This window comes from Numida meleagris, chromosome 2 (assembly GCF_002078875.1).
Source record: "Numida meleagris isolate 19003 breed g44 Domestic line chromosome 2, NumMel1.0, whole genome shotgun sequence".
NCBI lineage: Eukaryota > Metazoa > Chordata > Aves > Galliformes > Numididae > Numida > Numida meleagris.
The window spans coordinates 108,099,053-108,122,992 of record NC_034410.1 but is presented as its reverse complement, the minus strand read 5'-3'; the positions used below and the strand labels follow the sequence as shown (position 1 = coordinate 108,122,992).

Sequence of the window (23,940 nt, the reverse complement as noted above, 5' to 3'; positions counted from 1 at the left end):
TTCCCACTTCCTGCACTCATGATATTCAAGCTCTGGTTAGCATCATTACAAATAGCAATAGACTCCTCAGATGGCCTGGGAAGACCAAGATCAGAGCCAAACTGTCCCCATTCTACTGGAAGACTAGCACACAGTAGCCTTATGAATCTTGAGGATCTTTCTTGCCTGTGTCTTTCCAAAAGGCACACAGCACAGAGATTACCTGTCCACTTCAGAGCTTTAACTTGGTTTGGTTTCCTGTAACCACTCACCATGGCTGCTGCCTTCACATCACTAGCAACTTAGAGTCCTGGGCATGACTATCCAGAGATGTTTCCAGTACCCTTCTTACCACTGAGCTCAATGAGATTACTTCCATCAGCACATCCCAGTGTTGGTCCACAGCAAGTCCCTCTCCTAGAGCTGTATCATGCTAATATTTGTGTGGCTAGTCTAGCCTGAATTTCCCTCTTTATTTCTAACTGTACTGATTTGTTACACTGGTATGCGTGTGTGTAATCTTGCAATGTGATGCAATGAAGTGTTGCATAATAAACCAAAATATAATGTGAAATTTTGTTTAAGTAACCTAGGTAGTCAGATTGTTTTCTGCAGTAGCATGCAAGACAGTAAATTAAAAGGATACCTGACAGAACAAATCATTTGACTGAACAATCAGTTCATTCAAGGGGTAATGAAGACGTGAGAAAAGACATACAAAGATGTTTTCTGCTTGACACAAACATATGTCTCACTCTTAGTAAAGATGGTTCACATTGCAGCACATAAGAAATGTGCATGCAACAGGTTGTAATCCCTGCTGAGAGCGTAAATTGCTGCTTGGGGGATGACCAGTTGATCAAAAGTAGATTCAGAACAGAGCAGACGATCAGAAGATATCAGGATTCTAAAGGACGCCCTTGGAACAGATCATTTTACATAGTGGAAGGCGTGAAAATCCTTTCTGTACCTGAGAGCTCTCCCTTCCTGGGCCAGAGAGGACTACAGTTTAAGTACCCCAAACATGGTTCTCAGGGGTTTTCTATAGCCTCACTTTTTTCATTTACTGTGTTAGTGGTGTGTGAACCAGAGGGCCTAACATCCCTGCTGAATTCCACCTTTGCTCTTCTGAAGTCGCTAGAAAAAATGATTTGCATGTTGGAAGCCACACTACAACCAAGTAGCGGTAAAATGGTCTGTCTTGGAGACACTGGTCTTGCTGCATTGCTTCTTTTCTTCTTTTGAGGCCACAATATGACAGAATTGAGAATCTTCTGAGTCTGAATAAGAAATATTCTTATTTTTTAACATGTATGTTTTTCAGTTATGTATGTTATCAATTGTTTTTCTTCCTTAGTTCTTGCCATGCATGAAAATGTTTTAAAGTGCCCCACTCCAGGATGCACTGGAAGAGGACATGTCAACAGCAATCGCAACACGCACAGAAGGTAGTTCAGAGCAGTTGCTGCCTGCTCTAAATCTGACATGTACTAATGAATAAATTGATGGTCATGCCTTGGAATTGGATGCTATACACTCTACTGCAGAATGCCTATGAACAAGATTAGTCTGTATTATTTATAACAGAACAAGTGTGTTTAATTTAATTATATAAAAAATGGCTTCAGCACTGTAGATAGCAGATTACACTAGTCTTTTTCACAGATGAGTATTCAAACTGTAGTATCACTATAGTGTTCATGGTGAAACACCATAATATAAAAGTAGGAATGAACGTATACATTATTAACGCTACAGCTAGAAATCCCAATGGAAAACAAAGCCTTTTTGTTTTGTACTACATGCATAGTAGTCCTTGGCAGAAATTAACTATGTAATGCTTCAGCAAAACATGAAATTATATGGGCAACACTTTAGAATCTCTGTAAAAGCAAACTCCATTCATTAGTTTCAGGAATGTCATCTTCCTGCTTGGAACACCCTTCTCTGTTTAACTTTCTGCCTGCAGGGAGAAAGTAAAACTGAGGAAGGCTTTCCAGACAGGCAGCTGGGGAATCACAGCTGGGCTGCAGGTGAGGCAGAGAGCTGAAGCCACTCTTGTCAGCATGGCTCCTGTGAACACTGCTTTCTGCTGGCAGGCAGCAAACCAAAATATGCCATTATAGTTCTTATAAAGGGCCATTCCTCTGGAAGAATATGTTGTCTATCTAATGATCAAACTTGGGGCAAAAAATTGTCAAAAAAATCTTGGCTGACTTGAATTTTTGTGGGATTTTCTTTTTTGCTTGATTGATTTTGGTTAATTGGTTATAGTAAAAGGGCAACAAAATCAAGTATTACCATACCATGTTACCGTCTCTGATGCACAAAGGTAGCATCGAGGAACCATTAAATATTTTCTCAATGTTTTACCTGTTTTAAATCCTCGGTCATCTTAGCAGCACATCGGGTGTATCATAAGCAAACCATGAATAGGGTAAGAAAGCATCGTTTAATGTAATAAAGAAAATAGAGAAAAATAAATATAAGAAAAGAAAGCTCAGCCAGAAATGGCAAAATGTGCACTTTGGTAAAAGCCATTGTTTACATACAGCTATTTTTTCCCCAAATCCACTTTCTTTGTAATCATTAGGAAGTTTACACCTATGAATTAGCTCATAAAGTATAAAAAAAACTTATTGTGACTTGCCAGCCACAAAATGTTAAAGCTCAATGCTGGAAAAATCCTACATGATTCAGTTTCCATATACATCATCTCTAATATGCAGATTTCACAGTTTTGCAAATGAATCAGGCTTTAAAGGGCAGCTCCTATTCCCATAGATGCACAGGGTCCCAGAGAAATTTGAAGCCATTGGTTTTCACAGCACATTTCTCTTACTTAAAACTTCATTTTAAGGTTTTTTTGTTCTTGTTTCTCTCCTTCACCTTGTTTTTAAACAGCCTTTCTGGTTGTCCAATTGCTGCAGCTGAAAAGTTGGCAATGTCCCAGGAAAAAAACCAGCTCGAGTCTCCAAAAGCAGGGCAGTGCCATGATCAGACTCACAGGTAGGAGCCTACAAGATCTAGTCTGCTCAAAGTATTCTGCACAAACTCTATCAATCATTCCTCAGGTTTTTCACTCTTGTTTGGGTCCTAGCTACAGAGGTATTTCAGTTTTGCAAAATGAAGTTCTGTGAAAGTAAATAACTTGACTGTACCTCGAAATTGTCAAGTAGCATTCTGCTGGCCATTGTGAGTGTGGCTGACACTAAAGACAATAGACATACGTTTCAAAAAGCAATTCAATTTCTTCTACTAAATCTTACTTCAGCACAAGTATCCTAATGGGTGATTCTCAGACGTCTTTTTCCTGTAAACAAAATCTGCTATCTTTGCTGAAATGTAGTAAATAATTTCCTTTGCTGCAACATTTTGGCCACTGAAACATTATTAAAGATCTTTTTGAAGTTATTGCACTTCTAGCAGCAGAGAGCTAATTTGTTTTGTGATTCTTTTCAGAGGTATCTTTCAGTGATCCCAAGTAGTGGGTTGTATTGCCGATGCAGTTATCTGAAAGAGTTGAGAACTCTGCTCTGTCAGTTTCCCCACTGTTGATTAATTCATGTTATGAGTTTCTTTATTTGAAGTTTATTGATTTAATTAGTTTATTTTTTATACAATGGCATCAAAAAAAGAGAAAACATTTTTTATTGTGATTGTATTTTGTTCAGAGTTATATGGACCCTACAGACATGCATAATTTGCACATCATTGGCACCACGACCATTACAACCTATTATATTCAGGTCTATTTGGGGACACTTTAATTTGTGGATTATTGACATGATCAGCTCTAATGGTTCCTTCAGAGCCATTATAGAATATTATGTCCATGTGTCTGCCAACTGCACGTGCCTTAACTCTACATATGAAAAGTCCTTAGGAAATTACTAAAGACAAGTAGTTACTGAACAGTAACTAAATGGAATAACACACTGTAAATCATTCTTCCCAAATAGCAGAAGCAATTATTTTGGATCATCTTGTACTAAATTTATACCATTATCATTTACAGTAAAGTGAGAATAATAGTGATCCATAAAAATACAAGTCCTTTGTGACTTACAAAAATCCAGATAATTTTTAGAAAAATAAAGGAAACACAGTGGTACAGAAGTAAATTGGTATCTTCTTTGTAAATCTCCTGCAGCATTGCTAGAGAATACTGGATATTTTTACATGTATGGCTTTGAACTTGTATGAAGACAAAATACTCTGACTGCTAGGTCAGCCACCATACTTAGATTTCTTTCTTGTATGCATCTACCAGTAGGTTTCACATGTGAAAACACCATACTTTCTGGTACTAGGATTGTCTCCTATTCTTCAGTAAAATATTATTTAAATATATTATATATTATTTAAATATATTCTTGTTTTGCTATTCTTGTCTTTCTCATTCTTTTCCTCCTTCTCTCTGCAGCACAAATTTAACTAAGCAGCTTGAGGTAGTTCAGTATAATTACAGAACTTCACAGTCAGTCAATTCCTCCAGAACCACCCTCACAAAAGAAAAGGAGAAGTTTGGGAAAGTACCATTTGATTATGCCAGCTTTGATGCACAAGTCTTTGGCAAACGCACAATGGCACCCGTAGTGCAAGGGCGAAAAACACCACAGTTCCTTGAATGTAAGTTTGAAAATCCACTATATTTTGGGAAACAGGTTTTTTTTGTTGTTGTTGTTTCTTGCTCTGCTTTCAAATTTACAGAATTCAAAATGTCTTTGTAGGAAGCATCTTTAACTATTTGTAGCCAAAATGCTAAATATAATCACTATTTGCTAAATATATACTGCTAGATTGCTAAATATGATCACTATAAGGTTTAATTTTTTGATGTTTCTTTGAAAAGCAATTATCAGATGAACAGGAGAGTGAAAAAATGAATGATTTTCATATTATCTGTTGGCTTCCTTCTTGGCTAAATTGTGATATTCATGTTATAGTATGCTGCCATGAGAAGTCCCATAGAACATGTCATCACAAGACTCTATGAACTGTAGTATAATAAAATTTCAGTTTTATTCAGTTATATTATTATTCAGTTTTAAAAGATAGTTCAGATACTTTTTAGCTGCACCCATACACAAATTCTTCCTCCTAGACCATGTCCTTCAGCTGCATTACTTTCAGGCCTGAATTTAATTCATTTTGATTTCTAATATTTCTGTACTACGTCATATTTGTAGTGCAGACATATCGAATGCATCAAATCATTATCAAGAGGCTCCTGCTTGCATCACTTGCAGATTTGCTAATGTAATGTTCTGTAGAAATGAGATGCCACAGTGTGAATAGTGATTATTTATTGCGGATACAATTTCACAATTTGCATGGAAAACTTCAGCAAGATTCTGCTGCATAATTGACCATTATAAAAAACTCTTTTGTTTCAAGAAACAGTTTAGTTTCCACAAGAATAATGGGAAAAAAACAATTTAATTGCACCATATATGAGTATAGAAGAAAACAGATCCAAAGTTATGTGACAGAAGTCTCTCATGCATGACAAAAAAAAAAATTAGTAAAAGAAAACCAAAAAAGGAAATTTCATCTAACTTAAAGAAAGGAAGGAGAACATTCATAGTAAGGTGAACAGAAAAGCAGAGTTTTAAAAAATGTACATACATATATACAACATAATACTTCTAAGAATATATTATATATATTTATGCATATTTATAAAACATGTTTATTTGTGCAAGTACCTGAACAGGTCTATATATGTAAATATAATATATGTATGTAGGAACCTATGTATTTTTGTATATATGTATATATATATATATATATATATATATAAATACCTCATTTAAAATTACAAATGAAAAGCAGATATTTATCTGGACTAGAAAATAGGCTTCTTCAGATGTAAGCAAATATGTGCATTGCCAGCTTTTTGGGTGGCAGGTTTTTCAATTTTGTTTGTAAAATTGAATACTCCCTATTAGCTGTCTCTTTGCACAGATGCATGTCTATTTCACAGGTTCATCTCAAGGAAAAAATGATTGAAATGTTTTTATACAAATGCAAATCCATACATATGCAATTTCTGTATAATGTATATCAGGACTGAAGTTTATGGCCTGTTGTTCTTACAAAGATTGCAGTGTACAGCTATTATTTTAATGGAAAGGTGAAAGTAAAAGAGCAGGTGAGTGTTTTAGCTGTGCAGATGCATAAAAGTTGGCAGTAAGAAGCTGTGATTTACAGACTGGTTCAATGTCCTATGTAAATATGTAGCTTGCCAGAACCACATCATTAGTCCTCTGTGGATTCTGCATTTATAAACTTGATTTGTTGACAAAATGTGTATCCATCATAGCCTGCTTTTTTTTCTTTTCTTTTTTTGTCTGTTAGGGTGGCTGATAGAAAAAACACCTTACTTGTTAAAAATAATATTAAATTAGCTATAGTAACTGCTGAAAATGAAGACCCTCTTACTTGTTCTATAGTTTCATAGAGGGGTGGATACATCTTTTTTCATTTGTAATGGAGGAGAGCTGAATCACGCAGCTCTTATGTTTTGCTCTACTGAGCTGCCCCCAGTATTTAGAAAAACCAAACATGACATTGAACTACAGTCAGTGCACATAAACAACTGTTTCTTCTACAGCATCCCAAGTTTGAGGAAAGATGAGTTCTTGAATGTCTTCTGTAGGTCTTTTCATTGAAATGCACTCAGCCAAAGCTTTACTTCCAGATCCTTGGGGCTGAGATCTTTATGCAGTGAGCAGTTTGCTATATGCAGCAATGTTCTCGGTGTATCTGGGTGCAGGCTGAGAAATTGGATTTTGCGTGCTTTGTAGGACACTGTGAGAGCTACAGACAAAATAAATGACTGTTGCTTACTAAGAACTGAGATCATGATGCTGTCTTTTCCCTGCAACAGTTAATGACATCTCAAACTCCAAAATACAGAAAAAGGAATAGATTTCTTTCTACCTGTTTTGGAGTAAGTGTTGGTGATGGAGGAGAAAACGAACCACAAAAGCCACTTTTGTCCATGAAAGTGCCTTTCTGTTCACCTGTTGGTTCTTCATTTTAAGTGACCTCTTTGTGTCTACTGAATCTGCATATTATTCCAAATGATAGTCAGCATAAAGAGGTCAGCTAAGACCACTTTTATTCTGAATATTCATTGTTGATACTTTTTGTGTTGTTGTTTTTTTTCTTCACTTGTTATTTTGTTGTAGGGAAGGGGATATTTGGGTTTTGGGTTATTTTGTTGCTGTTTTGGTTTTTTTTGGAATTCTCTAAAAGGTAGACTCAAATTACAGAAAGTTTCCGGAGAAACAGGACTGCCTATTACTAGCAGGTAATGCTCTTATATGATGGTTGCAGTTTATTCAAGAGCCTGATGTTGTTCTCCTTACTCATATAAACAAAGCCATGTAAATAACAGGTATTCATTTAAGTAGGGTAAGCAATGTTGTTTTAGCTAAGACTGGACAAGTCACCAGTGTTTCTTCACTCAATATACCTCCAAGGGGAAGCCTTCACAAGGATATATTTACATTGCATTTTCCTACCATTGTCATCAGATCAAATTTGATAATGCGTTAATCCTTGTTCAGTCTTTCCTTAGACATCATTGTGTTTAATGCCTGACTAAGGAATGAAAAAATTCTGAGTAAATGTCTCAGATGCTTTGTTGAAAGATGTGTATACAGGAAAGTTATATTTCTGGTAAAAATTAAATTTTCATGTTTCTGAAGCCACTTATACAGTAAACCTTTAAAGTCAGTAAGAAACTGATTGTTTTAAATGTATTCTCTGAATATTTTAATGTATGAAATTGTGGTCTGAGAAACAAGACTATTTTGTGGAAAGAAATCACATATATGCAATTGCTAATCAAATCTCTCTTCAACAGCAAAGCATTTTTCAAATCCAGTGAAATTTTCTAATCGACTGCCTAGTGCTAGCGCCCACACACAGAGCCCTTGCCATGCCAACTCTTATAGCTACGGTCAATGTAGTGAAGACACCCACATAGCAGCAGCTGCTGCTATCCTGAACCTTTCCACCCGCTGCAGGGAAGCAGCAGAGATCCTCTCCAACAAACCACAGAGTCTGTCTGCCAAGGTAGGGTAGTCCAAGAACCTGGAGGGTGTGCTAGCTACTGAACTGTGCGAATAAACTGTCTTTTATGTTAGTGACTGCATTAAATCCCCAAAAAGAAGGCTTCTGTTTGCATGCTCTTTTGAAGAGGCAGAAAAAATCAGTAATGTAGTGACCATTTATTCATTAAAAATGAATAAATAGCAGGAATTATGATTTTACTCTTTTCATATTTAAGCCCTAAATGCAGGGAGGGAGTTTTGTGGAGGGAATAAGAAAGAAGGATATATGAAATCCAGCAACAATCTGTGTTGGATAGTTAGATATGTTAGATGTAGATATGTTTAAAAAAGAAATTTTCCTCCCTCTGAAATCTGCCATAAACAATTGTTTTGGAAGCTGTTAAAAAAAAAAGCCAACAAAAATGTGATTAATCAAGGTGATATTTTGCTTGCAATGAAACAGGACTAAATCTATTGAGTCTGCTGTATTCTGAGCTCATTTGACAGTTTGACAAGGTGTAGAGAGATAAATAACAACTGACTTGGATAAAATGCTTGTTTCTGCTGGTGAGAGAGGAGAATCAGACCCACAGTATTTGGAGATAGATAATTTGGGCAAGTCTGTCATAATGGAATGCTGCCTAATCTCGTAGATGTTTGTGTGGCTTTCATGTTTTGGTTTCTGCTCTGCGTTTCCTCACAGATCTTTATGATTTACAAATGGTACTGTGTGAGCTATGAGCCTTATTTTCTGTGCCATTACATGGTATTATAATGCTGATGAAAATAGACAAGATTTTCTTCTGATGGCTGTGCTTGTGGGAGCATGGTTATTTGTTATTTGCATTAAAGTTACATGTGCTCCATTACAACGATACTTTTGAAAGCTCTGTGTAGATGAGGAATTGCCATTACAAGAACTTGAGAAGAAATCATTGGGGAGTGAAAAGAGGAGTATTTATTATATCATAAATTATCAGGTGTGTTTCTGCTACGGGACTCGAAGTCTTGATATGCATTCCAAATGACTAATGATTGTTACACTGTAAGTCTCAGGCTGGGTAGAGGTGGCTTCTATAGCTGTTGGTCTACAAATTTTGTTGGGCCTCTGTTCACTATTGCTAAGAGACTATCTGTTATTGTTTGAGGGGAAACACTTATTTTATCACAAACGTGACACCTTGTCAGGCGTCACAATCCATTCTCCTTTGCATAGCAGTATCTCATACTTTTCTGACTTTTATTTCCATTTGTGGAGTCTTGAATCTTGAAACCAGCACTGGGAGGTGCCACAGGGTATACATTTCAGTGTGTCTATATGCATTCTCCATGATTTAGATATTATCTACCCCAAATATTGCACATGAAACCTTTCTTAGGTGACAGGTCTATCCCTGACAGCTGCTGCAGAGAGGACCTTCCTCTGATCTTCCATAGAGACTTCTAGCAGGAAAATGGAAACTGATGCCAATGGCTGGATTACATTGCTGCCGCAGCCTTTGGCTGACCTCAGCAATACAACTTTCTTGCCAGAGAAGAGCAGTAAAGGGACCAGACATAAACCAAAGATTTTCTCCTCCATACCTGCTTCACAGTTGCCAAATAATGAGGAAGGTTTGAATGGAAGTGAATGTAGCAGTAACGATACAGAAGGACACTTGGGGCACATAACTTACTACTTTTTCACAGCTAGGAATCCAACCTAAAAGAAAATCACCTGCATACCTTGCTATCTGCCTGCATCCACTTTTGCCAGACTTTCTGGAGGGCATACTGCTACAAAACATCTGACAGAAGAATCAGAATTAGCTTCTGGCTAGAACACAGGCAAGTAAGCCCCAAACAGATTTGGTGGCCAAAACCACACAAACTGTTTTTATTTGGTTTTGGCTATTTATTACTTTCAGAACTCAAGCAGAAATTGCAGAAATAAGTCTCTAGAAAATTCTTTTCTGTGTAGATGTTTTTTTATGTTAAAATATGAAACATGTATGAGGCTATACCTAAAAGATACGACCATCTATTTGTCAGTGTTTCTGAATTCTTTTGTGGCTTGTGTTGCTCACAAAGGTAGATTTTTTAATGATAGAATATCATATATTTTAGCTCATCAAAAACGTCTCCTGAGGACTTTTTCAGTGTTGGGACTCAAATAATTCGCCATAAGCAGATGACTACGGATTTAACGATTTATTCTTCCTGTTATTGACAGGAAGAATAGACATTCACCAGATCTGAAAATACTTGAGTAGGGTGGCTGTGTTTAGAGCTCCATAGTATCATACCTCTGAACCCTGACCTTGCCACATCACTTTGTTCCTTGCCAAAGAGGATGCGATTAGCATCATTCTTACTTTAGCACATCAAAGCCCCTGACTTGTAAAGGTCTTTGCTATTACATGAGCACCATGCAGCCTTTCACCAATCCAAGCCAGAACCCTTGCAAATGGGAGCCAGAGTGATAGAGCAAGGGCCAATGGGACCACAGAGGATATGGTAGGAAACCATAGTACCATAGTTCCAAGTACATCTGTAATAGTCAGATCTGTAAAATATTGTGCTTCTAAGTTTTAAAAGCAAACTTGAACTTCAATCATTTTAAACAATTGTCATTTTCTTGTTTTCTCTCAAGGTGCATTGTCCCAAATTTTAGTTACTGACCTCCAAGGACTTGTAATTTTTCAGTGAGAGTTGGACATTTTAACTTGAATATTCACTACTTTTCTGCAAGTATGAATATATAATACTTAAATGAGAGACTTTTTTTTCACTGCAAAGTTTCAATTGTTATTAATTCAATGGACTTTCAATTTTATTAGGAAATGCTCTCATATTCTCTACATATCAGTTCAAATGGAAGAATCCAAGGCAAAAAAAAAAAAAAAAAAGAAGTGTAGCAAGGGTAGAGAAATCTTTTTACACATTAGCACTGCTGTTGGTAAAAAGAACTTCACAAAGAGAATTGACATAAGAAGGTAATTTGCCATATATTCCTATATAAAAATTCTTAATTTATAAATTAAACATGTTAAAGAATACTTTTATTCTTAAATGGGCAATAAGATGGATCCTAAGCTTTCCCTGTGAAATCTCTATTAGCTGTGTGCAATATACTAAGATAATCAAATACTTGATTATATCACATTTAAAACAGGTAATACCACATTAACTTACAGTATCTAAACCATTCAGTTTCAGAGGTGCAGACACCAGTAAGCTGTTCCCCTGATTATACTGATCAGCCAATTCTCGTGTGGTCTATATGCCAAACCAATACACTGGTCTCCATTTTATTTCCGGCTTATGTCGCTTCTTTCAACTCCTATTGAAGGAAACAGAAGGACTCCCCTTGGACACTTATCCTGCAGTTTCTAGCACAGCACAAGAATCTACATTATCATAACATCCATTCACTATTTACAGCCCTCACCACATTCACATCTCACAGAGGTAGTTGCAAGCAATGCAGTTTAACTGTATCCCCATCACTACTGCTTGCCAAACATTTTGTTGAATGTTTTGGTGTTTTTCCCACCTGTTTAGACAAAATGGCATATGCATGCTATGTCTTGAAAGAAAACAAAAAATGACACTTGCTAAAAATATTTAAAGTTCAAATTCTGTTTTTGAACAAAATTATGTCATCTCTACATTCTTGGATATTGATGGTGATAATTACATCAATTATTTCAACAATGTAGTTAGTACTTAACATGTTTGTCAGGCATTCCTTTATTCCAAATACCTTAAAACCTAAATACAGAGTGAAAAATCAGCCAAGAATATCACTAGGTTCCATCCTGTTATACTGCTGTGCATGTTGCTCCTTGAGTAAGTTCTTGGCTGCCTTTATTTAATTTGTGAATTGCTCTGGGCTGAAACTGTGACTTCATTTGTGTCTCAAATATCGCTGGGCAGCTACAAGTTTTCCTGCTTTGCCTCTGTATTTTAATTTGCTCCACAATAATTCAATTGTTTAAACTTACATCTGAGGTACGCATGCATTTATTCTTATTGTTTGTGAATAGAAAAAAAAAATTTCAGGTGGAGTTGAACTAAGAATAGCATTCATACACATGGCAAGGTGTTAGTTCCTAATGCTAGAACTGAATCGCCCTTTTGAGCTTTCTGAACCAGACTGAACTGCTAGTGGGAAAGCAAAATCATTGATAATGTCGTTTCTTTGGACTTATTTACTATTAAGAGCTATGACTTATGCCAACCAAAGAGTACATAAAACTCTTATATATAATGACACAATCTCCCTTAGGTCACAGTTTGAAATAAGGTTCATAGAGACACAATAATTCACTCTTTCTGATTCATCTATGAGATAAAGCTTAACTTGTAATCGTTACTTGAGACAAATTGCAACGTATTAAATGTTTTGAGCTATCAAATGAACCAAAAACATATGATATAATGCAGTAATAATTTATGAAAAAAACAAAGAAACGAAAAAACTCCTGCCTTTATTATCTTGGCTTATATACTTGAGTTCCAAGACAAGATTAAATAATGTACTAGATAATACTTTGTAATACTTATGCCATAAAATGAAGCAGAGTGAAAAAGCCTGACTTTAAAGTATAAAGCACTTGAAGAAGATAGAGACCATTTCTTAGTCTAATTTAATGTTAGTCTTCCATCCATTTTAGATGGATATTCTTCATAGAGTACTACCTATACCTTATATTTTTCGCAGTATAGATCCTGGAATAAAGAAAACATGCTTCAGTCTTTTTTTCTCTCATTTTTCCTTCTGAACTCCTTTTTCCAGCTGCTTGCAAAACCTGTGGGAATGATTGCACTATCACTGATGTGGGAGCAGATAAGGAGTAACGTGAATTTAATTACTGTAGGTCTCCTCTCACCCTTATTGATTTTTCTTCATTGCTTCAGTGGATTTTTTTCCTAGTTTACATCAGTGTAACTGTAAATGAGAAAAAAACAGATTCCAAAAATTCACCCATCTGTAAACTAATATGTTAGGAAATAATAAGATACATTTGCATCTTTATTTTACTTAAATTTTAAAGGAGAAGTCAGAAAATATACATTGTTTTCTGTAGGTGCATTTAAATATGTAATTAAAAATAGATAAATATAGGACAGTTCCTGTTCATCCTAGAGTCAACAGATCTTGCCTTCTCTGAGGAGAGCACAACCTTTACAACTCTGAGATAAGCATAGTAAGTGCCATTTTCTGTCAGCACGCCACAGCACTGCTTTAGCATTTTTGCCATTTTTGTCTTTTTAGTTCCATTTTAAAAGCAACGTAAAAATAAATGTGGTAAAACAAGCAAAGTAGACATATTGAGAGGAGGGTGGGATGAGAATAGGAATGAAAACTGGAGCTGTAGTTCTGACCATCATCTCTCTGCCATTTGGAGTTTGCTATGAATGTAGCAAAGCGATAGCTATTTTATACTGTTCTGAATAAAAACCCATGCTGTAAACGTGCGATACATCCTGTGATGGGCAAAAGGGGATATTTTTCCATGACTATATTTAATAGCTGTGTGCATCTGTGAGCTCACTTAAACCCCATCTGTACTCTACTTCACAAAAACACAACCCAGCCTTTCCTGATCAGAATTAGGTGCGCTGGACAACACAGCTTCTACGAGAATTTCAGGGAACTGCTGATATCTAAATATCTACGTTAGTAAAATATTCTCCTTACCACTCAAAGCTCTTGTTTTGGCTAATGGTAGCTATTTCTCAGGGGCTATATGTTTCCCGATATTCTCCTGTGTACAGTTTCATCAAGGAGGGAACCTTGAATGCTTTTGGTCCCTTTTGTTGCCATTGTTGCCTTCTGAGTAGCTGGTATTTTGTCAGTGACAGAGAATCTGCACTATTTATGGGTTTTGCACTATAAAACTACTGCAGCCCAGTCACATGGCTTCCTTTTCTAAGCCATCTGTCACAGAGGTCTGGAATTTTATGTGAATGTTGGTTGTGCAGACTTAACCCAAGTTTTTTTATTACGAAAAATGTCAGCAACTACAATATTTAGCATTTTACTTTACATTGGTCATTAAACTTGATTACTGTAGCTCTGTTTCATCGCTATAGTTACATATCAACTCTGAAGCCAAAAAACACTGGGGCGATCATGGCAGAGCTGAACTGTCAGATCCTGGAGTGTGAACTTGGCACTGATATAGTTAATATCTTGGATTTTTGTAACTAAGGTTTATTAATGCTGGTATAAAAATGTATTTGATATTATACAGATGGCATAAGATGTTGTGGATACTAAGTTATTATCCAGGATAAGCTGCACTGTCAAATTCGGGGCTTAAAACTATCACAGGAGATTAAACTATTTACTAAAAAGGGGCAGAAAGATATAACCAAAGCGTCTTAGTATGAACATATTAGAAGTGTATTTACTTCCCATAAATATAATAAAACATCTCTTTAAGCTGTTTGATTGAAAATGTGAACTTTGTCATGCAGACGAAGCAAATATAAGTGTCTGAGTTTCTGAACTGGGGACAAGCAGATGGCTTGGTATGCTTCAGTCTAGGTGTGCATCTGTCGCAGGCCCATGGATACAAAATGGAAACAGGATCCCCAAGTAAGGAGAGATCACTGGGCCTGAAATTTAAATCTTCTACCAAAATTTTCCTTGTGATTAAAAATATTTCATCAGATGTATTTCACCTTTAAATGAGTCACTACTGACAGTGGTAGAAGACAAAGCTACATGAAGGAAGCTCGTGCCTTGAGTCCAGCTGACTTTGTCATGTCACACTTTCAGCACAGAGGAAAAATTCTCTGCTTTATCATAACTGTTTTTAAGATCCTTAAGTAAGCATAAGTTTGGTTGCCCTATCTTTAACCATAAAGTGACAGACTAATCTCAAGTAATAGTTAATGAGAAAAAAGAGGAGTTTCGCTCTGTTGGTGTCTCATCTTTTCCTAAGAAAGAGATCAAAGTGAAATGGAAAAACTTGCACCCTGGACATATCTGTCTCTTTTCTATTTACAACAAAGGATCTAAGTGATTCAATTATGGCACAAGCTTACCTTTTATTTATTCAGAGTAAGAAGGCTAGATGTGGGCTAATATGACTATCTCCTAAGTTACCCAGCACCTAACACACCTAGCCTCAAATTCCCAAGTGGCTTCTGAGCTTTGTGGTGATGGAAATAGAAAATAGTATTGATGAAAACAACAGAAGAAGGACTCATCAGCATTAAATATAGCATTCAACATGAGTACTACTTCGTATGACCTTGTCATTTATCTCTGTAGTCTCTGTATATTTTCCAACTTCTTCAGGTTAACATGTACAACTAGGCTACCAAGTATTCTTTCAGAAGGCACTTTTTTTACCTCTTCTGCTACTTGATTTAATAACTGCTGTCAGTAGTGAGGACCAGTCCTACCCATATCTAAACACTATGTCAATATGCAGTGTTGCTCCCTGCTTAAGACATACATATTAATTCCAGACATTATTCCTGTATTTGAAATAGTAAGAGCAAAGGAACAAAAAATCCCAGCTATACAAAGGACACCTTGGGCAATTATCTGTAGACAAGAATTGCAGTGGCCACAAAGCTCACAGTGGTAAAATCACCAGTAGGTCACTAGTTATCTGTCCATGAGGATAGGACAAGGAAGCAGTATCTCATCAGTGAGTGGCAGCAAGAATTTTTTCATCTTCTTAGGATCCTTTGGGATCCTTTAGGATGATGTGGGCATGCAAAAGCCTACTTAGGCCTATGTCCAGAAGCAGAAAGGGCTCAGGGTTAGCCCTCACAACATGACCATGAGGTGAAATTTTTTGTTGCATCTATCAATAAGCTGTACTTTCAGGAGCTTTTTGTCATTCCAAGAAGAGGAGATTTTACTGTGGAAGGCAGAATAGTGAGCTTTTCTTCTTTGATTCTCCTCGTATAGCTAAGCAGCACTTGCCCCTTCATATGAGTAGGAACTGCCCTAAGAGATTCTCCCAGCCTGGAAAGAGAAGTTGGGTCTCTTTCCAAACTGCATACTCCCCTGCAATGAGAGGCTGCTGCTTGCTGTACTTCCCAAAGTAGCAAAGGCTTTCTTAACTCACATTGGAGGTCTCCATCAAGGAGATTCTTCCAAAGATTCTTCTGTCTACTGCTCTCTATGCAGACCTTGTTTTGTGGGAAAACTTTAAAAGGTGATTTCCAACTCAGATTATGATTAAGATATTAATATATGAAAAAATCTCATACTGTGTTTCTTTTAGGCATATTTCTTACCCCTCCTTCTCTCCCCCATGATGCAGATGTAATATTTCTGGGGTGTGGGGGGAAGGGAGCATATGTAATAATAATGCTGGCGATGACCTAAACAGTGCATTAATGCTTTTAACTGTGAATTGGGGTCATAGTTTTCTGTAAGAGTGAAAAGATCAAGAAGATTTAAAGCTAAACTTTTTTTAAATAAAACTAGATTTAGAGTGTATAGGCTATGGTTTAGAGACATCTTATTTAAATTCTACTTACAATGTTTAAGCTGAGATGCAGGGACACCATTACTGAAGCTACTCTTAAGTCTGCCTAAGAGTTGGACATTAACTGATATAAATCGAAAAGCTGGTTTTAGATTCAGATAAATTTAAATAAAAGCATGCATTTATACTTATCCTTTAAAAGCACCACATGTTTATGTTGCAGCCTCACCATGTCCGTATTTAAGCATGTCTCTGTTTCCTGTTGTGTGTCAGGGAGCTGAGATAGAAGTGGATGAAAATGGCACTCTGGATTTGAGCATGAAAAAGAACCGAAGCCAAGACAAAGTTACACCTCTCACTTCTTCCAGTACAGTACTTCCCACTCCTTCCTCTTCTCCTTTCAAAACAAGCAGCATCCTGGTAAATGCAGCCTTCTACCAGGCTCTTTGTGAGCAAGAAGGCTGGGATACACCAATAAACTACAGCAAGACACATGGCAAGAAAGAAGAAAAAGAGGTATTTTTTTTCAGTTTCTGAGTGATTTTTTTTCCAATGGATGAGTAGTCAGATAATGGTATTTCAATAAATCTCTGCCAGTGAGCCTTAGATCTCACATGTGAGTCTGTTGGTTCAGAATCCCATCTGAGAGCATAAATTCAGAAATAAAAAATTGTTAGAAATTCTGAAGGTTTTTGTTACAAGCAGCACAAAAGTATATGTGTGCAATTTCCGCTGATAGCGATGAGTTTTATTCCATAAGAAAACGGAAAAATGTAAGAGTACATACAAATGTCTTCTCTTTTCAACCTATCTTAGGAAAGGTAGTAAGTCAAACTTGAAAACATAGAAGAAGCAGCAAGATGTCCAACAAAAATTTCAGTAAATGCTTTTATTTAGTAACTTTGCACCTTTCATAACTACTCTTCTAGACTCCTCCTCCCAACTTGATAATGATCATGATTTTGGTTTTGTTTATTTATCATAGGGATTTATCCCATGTTGGCAACATGGCAGCATGGTCTTCTATTGTTTTTCTCTCCTTCTATTTGACAAGATTTGGCTTTCAGTCATTTTTGTTTTGTTTTGTTATTTTTCTTTTTCTTGAATCTGGCCGTCAGGGTATGAGTTACTTGAATTTTTCTTAAGTAAGGAAGGAATCATAAGCACATTTTAAGTCTAATTAGCCAAAAATCTTGCTAATTAACATAAACAAGCCTGAGTGATAACTTTCTGAAGTAGAATATGTTTCAATTTGAAGTTTTTTATTTGCCTTCAAATACATTTCCTTCCTATTCTTTTATATTGAATAAAACATTTGAACATTTTAATTATTAGAAAATTATCTTTTCTTCAAATATCAAAACCGATACTGTAGGAAGACATACAGAGCGGTAAAGCTGTTAGAGTTGAGGTTAGGAGATTCACACTTAGAGGTCCAAAAATACCAGGAAATAAAAGTTAAGTCAGTTGTATGAACAAAAATCTGTCGGGATTGGGTAGAGTTCTGCCATAATGAGACAATTTGTGCTACGGTGGATTGTTTCTTGGAGGCAGGATTGTCTTGAAGAGCACACTGCTGACAACTCTATGGAGTTGATTGTGCTCTCTTCCTCAGCCACAGGGCTCTGGGAACATGTATCAGTGCTCTGGAGTGAATTTCACACAAGACAGTAGGCTGAGGGCCCCAGCTTTGAGAAAACTGCCTTGCTGCAGGAGATCAATTGATGCCGCAGACTTGGCAGGGGCCTGTTCTGTTGCTCCTCCCTGCAGCAACTGAGGATCAGAAAAGGAGCTATGGCAGAAGCACCTCCATGTGCCCCACTCTTGATGGACTTTCAGATAGCCAAGACATGTGTGTGGCAGCCTGCTTCACTCGGCACCAGCACAGGGAACTGGAGGCATCAGCACACTACACAAAACGACATAAAGATCACTGTTCAGGCACTCGTGCCCCTCACACTCTGTGCTTTGACACTGTATGGCTTGTTCCTAATTGAGGATCTGGACCCAGACCTCTGCTGTGAGCTTTTGCCATCCCAGGGAACATCAATGTGTCCAGTGATCTCAGGGCCAGAGGCTCTGTTTTGCAAATCTAAGACTGGCAGTTATCCTTATGCAAAGAAAATGACTGATTATATCTATTTCTAATTCATTGTTATCTGGTTCATATGCACAACAGTTGCTTAATTTTGGTGGTAATTTCCAGAAAATATTGTCTCTCTCTCTCTCAGTGAAATAGCCTGTCCAGATGCCCCCTTAAAAAAAAAATCTGAATTTGGAAAAAGCTCAAAATCACTCCAAAAGGAAAGCGCTGAGAAATAACTAGAGCTGTCAGTTAGTTCAACTGTCAGTTCTCCAAAGATTTCAGGGCTTAAAAATGTTAAAAGTGCCAGATGCTATTATCTGTTATTCATGTTACCATTATGTTCTGGTCTTTGCTGAAATCAATATAAACTTCCATCTGTACATTAATGGAGTTTCATTGCTTGCTTGCTTTCTGTAGTGTGCATGCGTGAATACACACATGCTCTGCAGAAAATAGTAGTGTTTGGATGGATTGGGCTGGTTTTCCTTTTAGTCTGGAATTCTTCAGAGTTTTAATAGCATTTAATTATAAATCCCATCAAATAGGAAAGGAAAAATTATACATACATTTAGCTGTCATCACCATCATTTAAAAGATCAAGAAGTAAGAAGCACTGAAGGTGTTTTCCCAAGGGTTTATCTCTCCATCTAAAGCAAAATCTCTGGAAATAGATGTGGTCCTTTGTGGGCTGCATATATTGACTCTAGGGCCAAGAAAGACAAAGTCTGGGTATTCTTCTGCTTGCATTCCTATTGCGAGGTCTTCCTTTTGCAGCTTCTACCCATCTGAAGGTTTCATGCTGCTTGAATAATGGTCTTTCACAAGATGCAAAGAAAATGCTGAGGAAATCACCTCTTTAAATATCTGTATGCTTCTCTCATTCCTTAGAAATAATTACTACTTTGGAGAATTTTTCAAAGGAGCACAACTATGAAGTTCTTGTAGGCTTTTCTGCATGTCTGTGTGTATAGCTGTTGGTTTAAAAATTTAAAAATCTTAGTCTGGAAAAGTTAATTTGGTAAATCCAGAATTAATTAAAAAAAAAAACAACATGATATGGATGTCATATACATTAAAAATATACATATAGATATACTTATGTGAACCTTTATCTTCCCATCTTATTTTTTTGAAATGATTCAGTGAATTAAATGAAATTGTGTATATCAATCTCAATGCTGTTGCTTTTTATCAAGTCCCAGTATGAAGAATTAATAACCAGTCCTCTCTGTGCAGTAGGTATCAACCAGTGACTTGATGAATATCTCACACACGGAAGTTTCTTGTCCAGCAATTGATCAAGAGATATCTTCCATTTGAGTTAAAGAACACAAGCTATAACTGAAAACATTAGGAAACCCTGCAGTGTGAACAGTTACAGGTACTCTTGTTGGCTGCAGGTGCATCCTGAGGATCACCATGCAGCTCAGGAGCCCAGTGGAATGCTGCAGTGGTCTTTCTTTCACTGTCAACACTGGGCTTCTCTCATTTGGACCACTGACAAGAGAAGGAAAAGGCTGATATGTACCCAATCTTCATACATTTTTAAGATTCATCCCATATATGTACTATGCAGAAACAGCATTGGTCCCACATTCAGTAATACAGACGTAGCCTGTTAGACTTAGCTGATAAAAAAAATGCACACAACTGATAAGTCAACCTTCTTCAACCTCCATTACATTACATTAAATGGAAAACCAACTTAGCTAGGGTTTCTGAAGTTATTTTGATATCTGAACCCTGCAGCTGTCAGGAGAAGATCACCAATTTGTTGTTCTTTTGGGAGCTTTTGATTTTATGGAGAGTTACAATAGTGATAGTCCTTGTAGAAGCTTTCATTTACATGTATGAAAGGAAGGCAGGTCAGAACACATGGAAAGACACAGTAATTAAATAAAACTCTCTTTCTGCAGCATTAAGGGAAAAAGCATCCCCATATGCCACTAGAATCAGAATTTAACTTCATGTTAGAAAAACAGTCTCTCAGGTTGCTTGAATCTGGAACAAAGCTGGAGTTCCTTTTTCCATTTTCAGTTTTTAGCTTCTTGGCTTCCATGTTTGGATGACTTTCAAGTATTTAGTATTTCTATGTGAACATTTTAGCAATGCTGATCTTTTCTTTAAAAAAAACCAAAAAAACAAAAAACCCTCTATTACTCCTTATGTGAAATTTTCCTTTAGAAATAAAATTCCAAGAGCCTGAAATATATCAGTTTACTTTTATATCTTAAACCATGACTTGTCAATTACTATGAAAGAGTGTTTAGAAAAGAAGACATGCATTTTTGCTTTCTACATTTTAACAGATGAGATTATTCCCAAACAAATGAACTCCACAAATATGGCTCCAAAAATCAGTAGTAATTGATATATCAATAATATGACATGAATTTCTATGTGTACGTATAGTGCGAGTTAGAGTAGGCAGTAGGTAGCCAGTAACAGAAAGCAGAAGGAAGTCAGATTGAAGATCCAGTCTCCAAACAGGCAAAGATGAGCTGCCAGAACTGACGACCATATGGAAGTTTTATCAGAAGAAACACCCCCGCAGAGCTTACAAGTCCCAGTAGGCAGAATCTCCATTTTCAGTCCAAATTCTTCTCAGCCCTCCACTATATGCTTAACAGTTCTGCAGACATCTCTGCCCCTCTGTCCTGGCACATGCATCAGCTGCACAAGATGCAGCACCAGAGCATCTACAGCACCAACCCTGAGAGTTTAGCAGAAGCTGAGAGGTTCTCCCCTTAACTGCAGGCAGCAGTGTCTGTTCCTACATGTGGTAATCTGAGGGTGCTACCTGCCTGAGTATCCGATTGAAGTCACAAATACAACATGAGTTCCCAGCAAGGATTTATAGAGATGTATTAATTGGTGCTAAGGGCTTTGGAGATTTCTTAAAAGATCCAATATCCACAGAGCATTACTCCAGAAAGGAAATACTTAAACTTCATAAAAATAGTAATAATTGAAGGCATTAATCCTCAAAACAGTATAAATGAAGAGACTTGAAATGATCAAAGTTTGGTTTTTTTTCAGAAAATGAAAATGTTATATCCAGTGGTCTGGATTTCCAAAATGCCTTCCCAGGAGAGTGAATATGCATGGTGCATACTATCCATCAAACAGCCTCGTAGCAATGATTATTTTAATCTACAAATAGTAGAAATCAATAACTACCCTTACTAGCCTGCTGCTAAGAAAATCTCAGTATTTTTTTCTCATGATTTTTATTCTATCAAGAATCTTGTCTTTGCATAAGACATCAAATCATCACTTTCTACCAACATAGAAAGTGTTGCATTTACATATTTTTATATACAATAGTTTTTTAATTTATGATTATAATTTTTAATTCACAATGTGGTACAATGGTTCTCACTTCAACTGTGTATAAAACACAATGAAGCACTTTCAAAGAAAAAGCTAGTATATAATTTCTGAAGTCTTGTTTAGCTCTATATTCAACAATCGCCTTAATTTGCTCTGCGTGTTTTTCTTTGGTCTTCATCATTGTTATATAAATGTAAGCCTGATTTTACCTATGTACATATTAAAACAGCATCTACCTTCAGAAATAATTTCATAAATATACAATTTGACATTTTAAAAAGTCTACCTACCAGTGCTTTGAATTATGATGCATTAAAGTTTCTTAATCACTCCTCTTGTGGCACTTTTTAAAATGTTTTACAAGACATTCAAGTTGTTTGTTGAATATGTAGAAGGCCTTGACGAGAGAAACCATTTGTCATATTCTCATCTAATATTTCAGAAAGATCCAGTGAGTTCTCCAGAAAACATGGAAGAAAAAAAGTATCCAGGGGATGTCTCCATACCAAGTCCTAAACCCAAACTCCATTCAAGAGATCTCAAAAAGGAACTCATCACGTGAGTCACAAAAAAATGCCATGTTTTCCTCTACCCTTCTAAAGACAGACTGAATTGTTTGTCCAAGTGCTGATTTGGAGTGCGTTTGAGGGAGATGAGCAGGGAGACTTTAATGACTGATCGCTGCAGGTAGGTCCTGCTGTAGGTCAGCACGGAGCTGAGACAAGGCAGAGGTAGGTCTGAGAGTCTGGACAGATTCAAGACTTATATTGTACTCTGTATCAGTCCTTATTCCTCATGTAGATAGGATAGATATGTTACCACAAATGGGCAGCTGCTATAAGTAGGCTGTGTTAATATTTATATAATTCAATCAACTTTATTTGGAAAGTCTTTGTTATAGTTCCACTTCCAAGGATTTGTGTAGAAGTGCAGGGAATTTTGCAGATATGAAACAAAGTTCAAAGGATAAAATGGACAGTGGATAGTGAGGAGCTGCTCCAGGGTTTTCTAACATGTAGGAAATCAGCTTAAGTACTTAATTTGCTTCCTTCAAAGCATTCTGTCATTCTGTCCTACTGAAAATCCACTGGACCCACAAATTCATACCCTGGGAGAATAGGCTGATGCTCTCTTTTCCCAGGAAAAGAGACTCACTTGCTTGGTTTTAAAGTCCAAAACTTTATAGTCAAAAACTGCAAAGAAATGAAGATAATTCTGTTAAATCTTTTTGCACACAACAGCTTGTTTCAGTTCAGAACAGTTTCAGTAAAATTGTCACAACCAAGTAGGTGTTTTGTGTCATTTGCGCAAGTAGGCTCTTCACAAAAGCCTACTGGATTCATGTCAACGATGATATCAATAGAGTAGGTTTTTTGCCATCCGGGATTGAGTAATCATTTATTCCACTTTTCTTTTTGTCCCCAGTACAAAGTAGGTCTCTCTAGACAAGTGGACACAATATTACTTAGTGATGATAGTCTATAATGTATCACTGCAGGCTCCTCCATAAATAAATGAGTCGCATCCCATCACCTTGTGTCCTGCTCCCCTGATTCAGTGGCACTGAATCAGTTAGATATGCCTCTGTCTTTAGAAATAACATTTCCCTGGGGCAAGCTTCTGTGAAGAGTGATTCTTTCACCTCATGCCGTGCAGCCTGCATGTTGTCTACTCTCCACATTGTATCTGTACTTGTAGTTCATGACCTAAATTGAAAGAGGTCGTGTTTGTTTTGCCTCCTCTTAAACAACTGCAGACAAAAATGCTCAGAGTTTATTTGCTGAAGACTCTAATGGCTTTTCTTTTGTAATATCTATTCCTTTGTGATATTGACCTGTTTTCGGATGTCTGTAAAATACTTTTCTAATCTCCTAAATAATAATTCTCCACAGTATTTACAAAAACAATGATAATCCAACAGTGGTTTTACTGTATTTTTTATCACATGGTGAGTAGAAAGAGCACCTAAAATGTAGCTGACTTGAAAATTAAATTAGGAATAGTTTTAATATATCAGCAGAATCTA

The 23,940-nt window shown here is 36.6% G+C and overlaps 1 protein-coding gene across 1 annotated transcript in view; it reads left to right on the top strand.

Moving 5' to 3' along the window:
* Nucleotides 1–23,940, top strand: part of ST18 (ST18, C2H2C-type zinc finger) — a 66,989-nt gene that overhangs the window by 25,150 nt on the left and 17,899 nt on the right. Inside the window, exons 5-10 of the mRNA XM_021387978.1 lie at nt 1,337–1,427; nt 2,884–2,988; nt 4,406–4,611; nt 7,859–8,070; nt 16,769–17,011; nt 22,357–22,472. Of these exons, the coding sequence (XP_021243653.1) occupies nt 1,337–1,427; nt 2,884–2,988; nt 4,406–4,611; nt 7,859–8,070; nt 16,769–17,011; nt 22,357–22,472 (973 nt within the window). The remainder of the gene's footprint in view (nt 1–1,336; nt 1,428–2,883; nt 2,989–4,405; nt 4,612–7,858; nt 8,071–16,768; nt 17,012–22,356; nt 22,473–23,940) is intronic.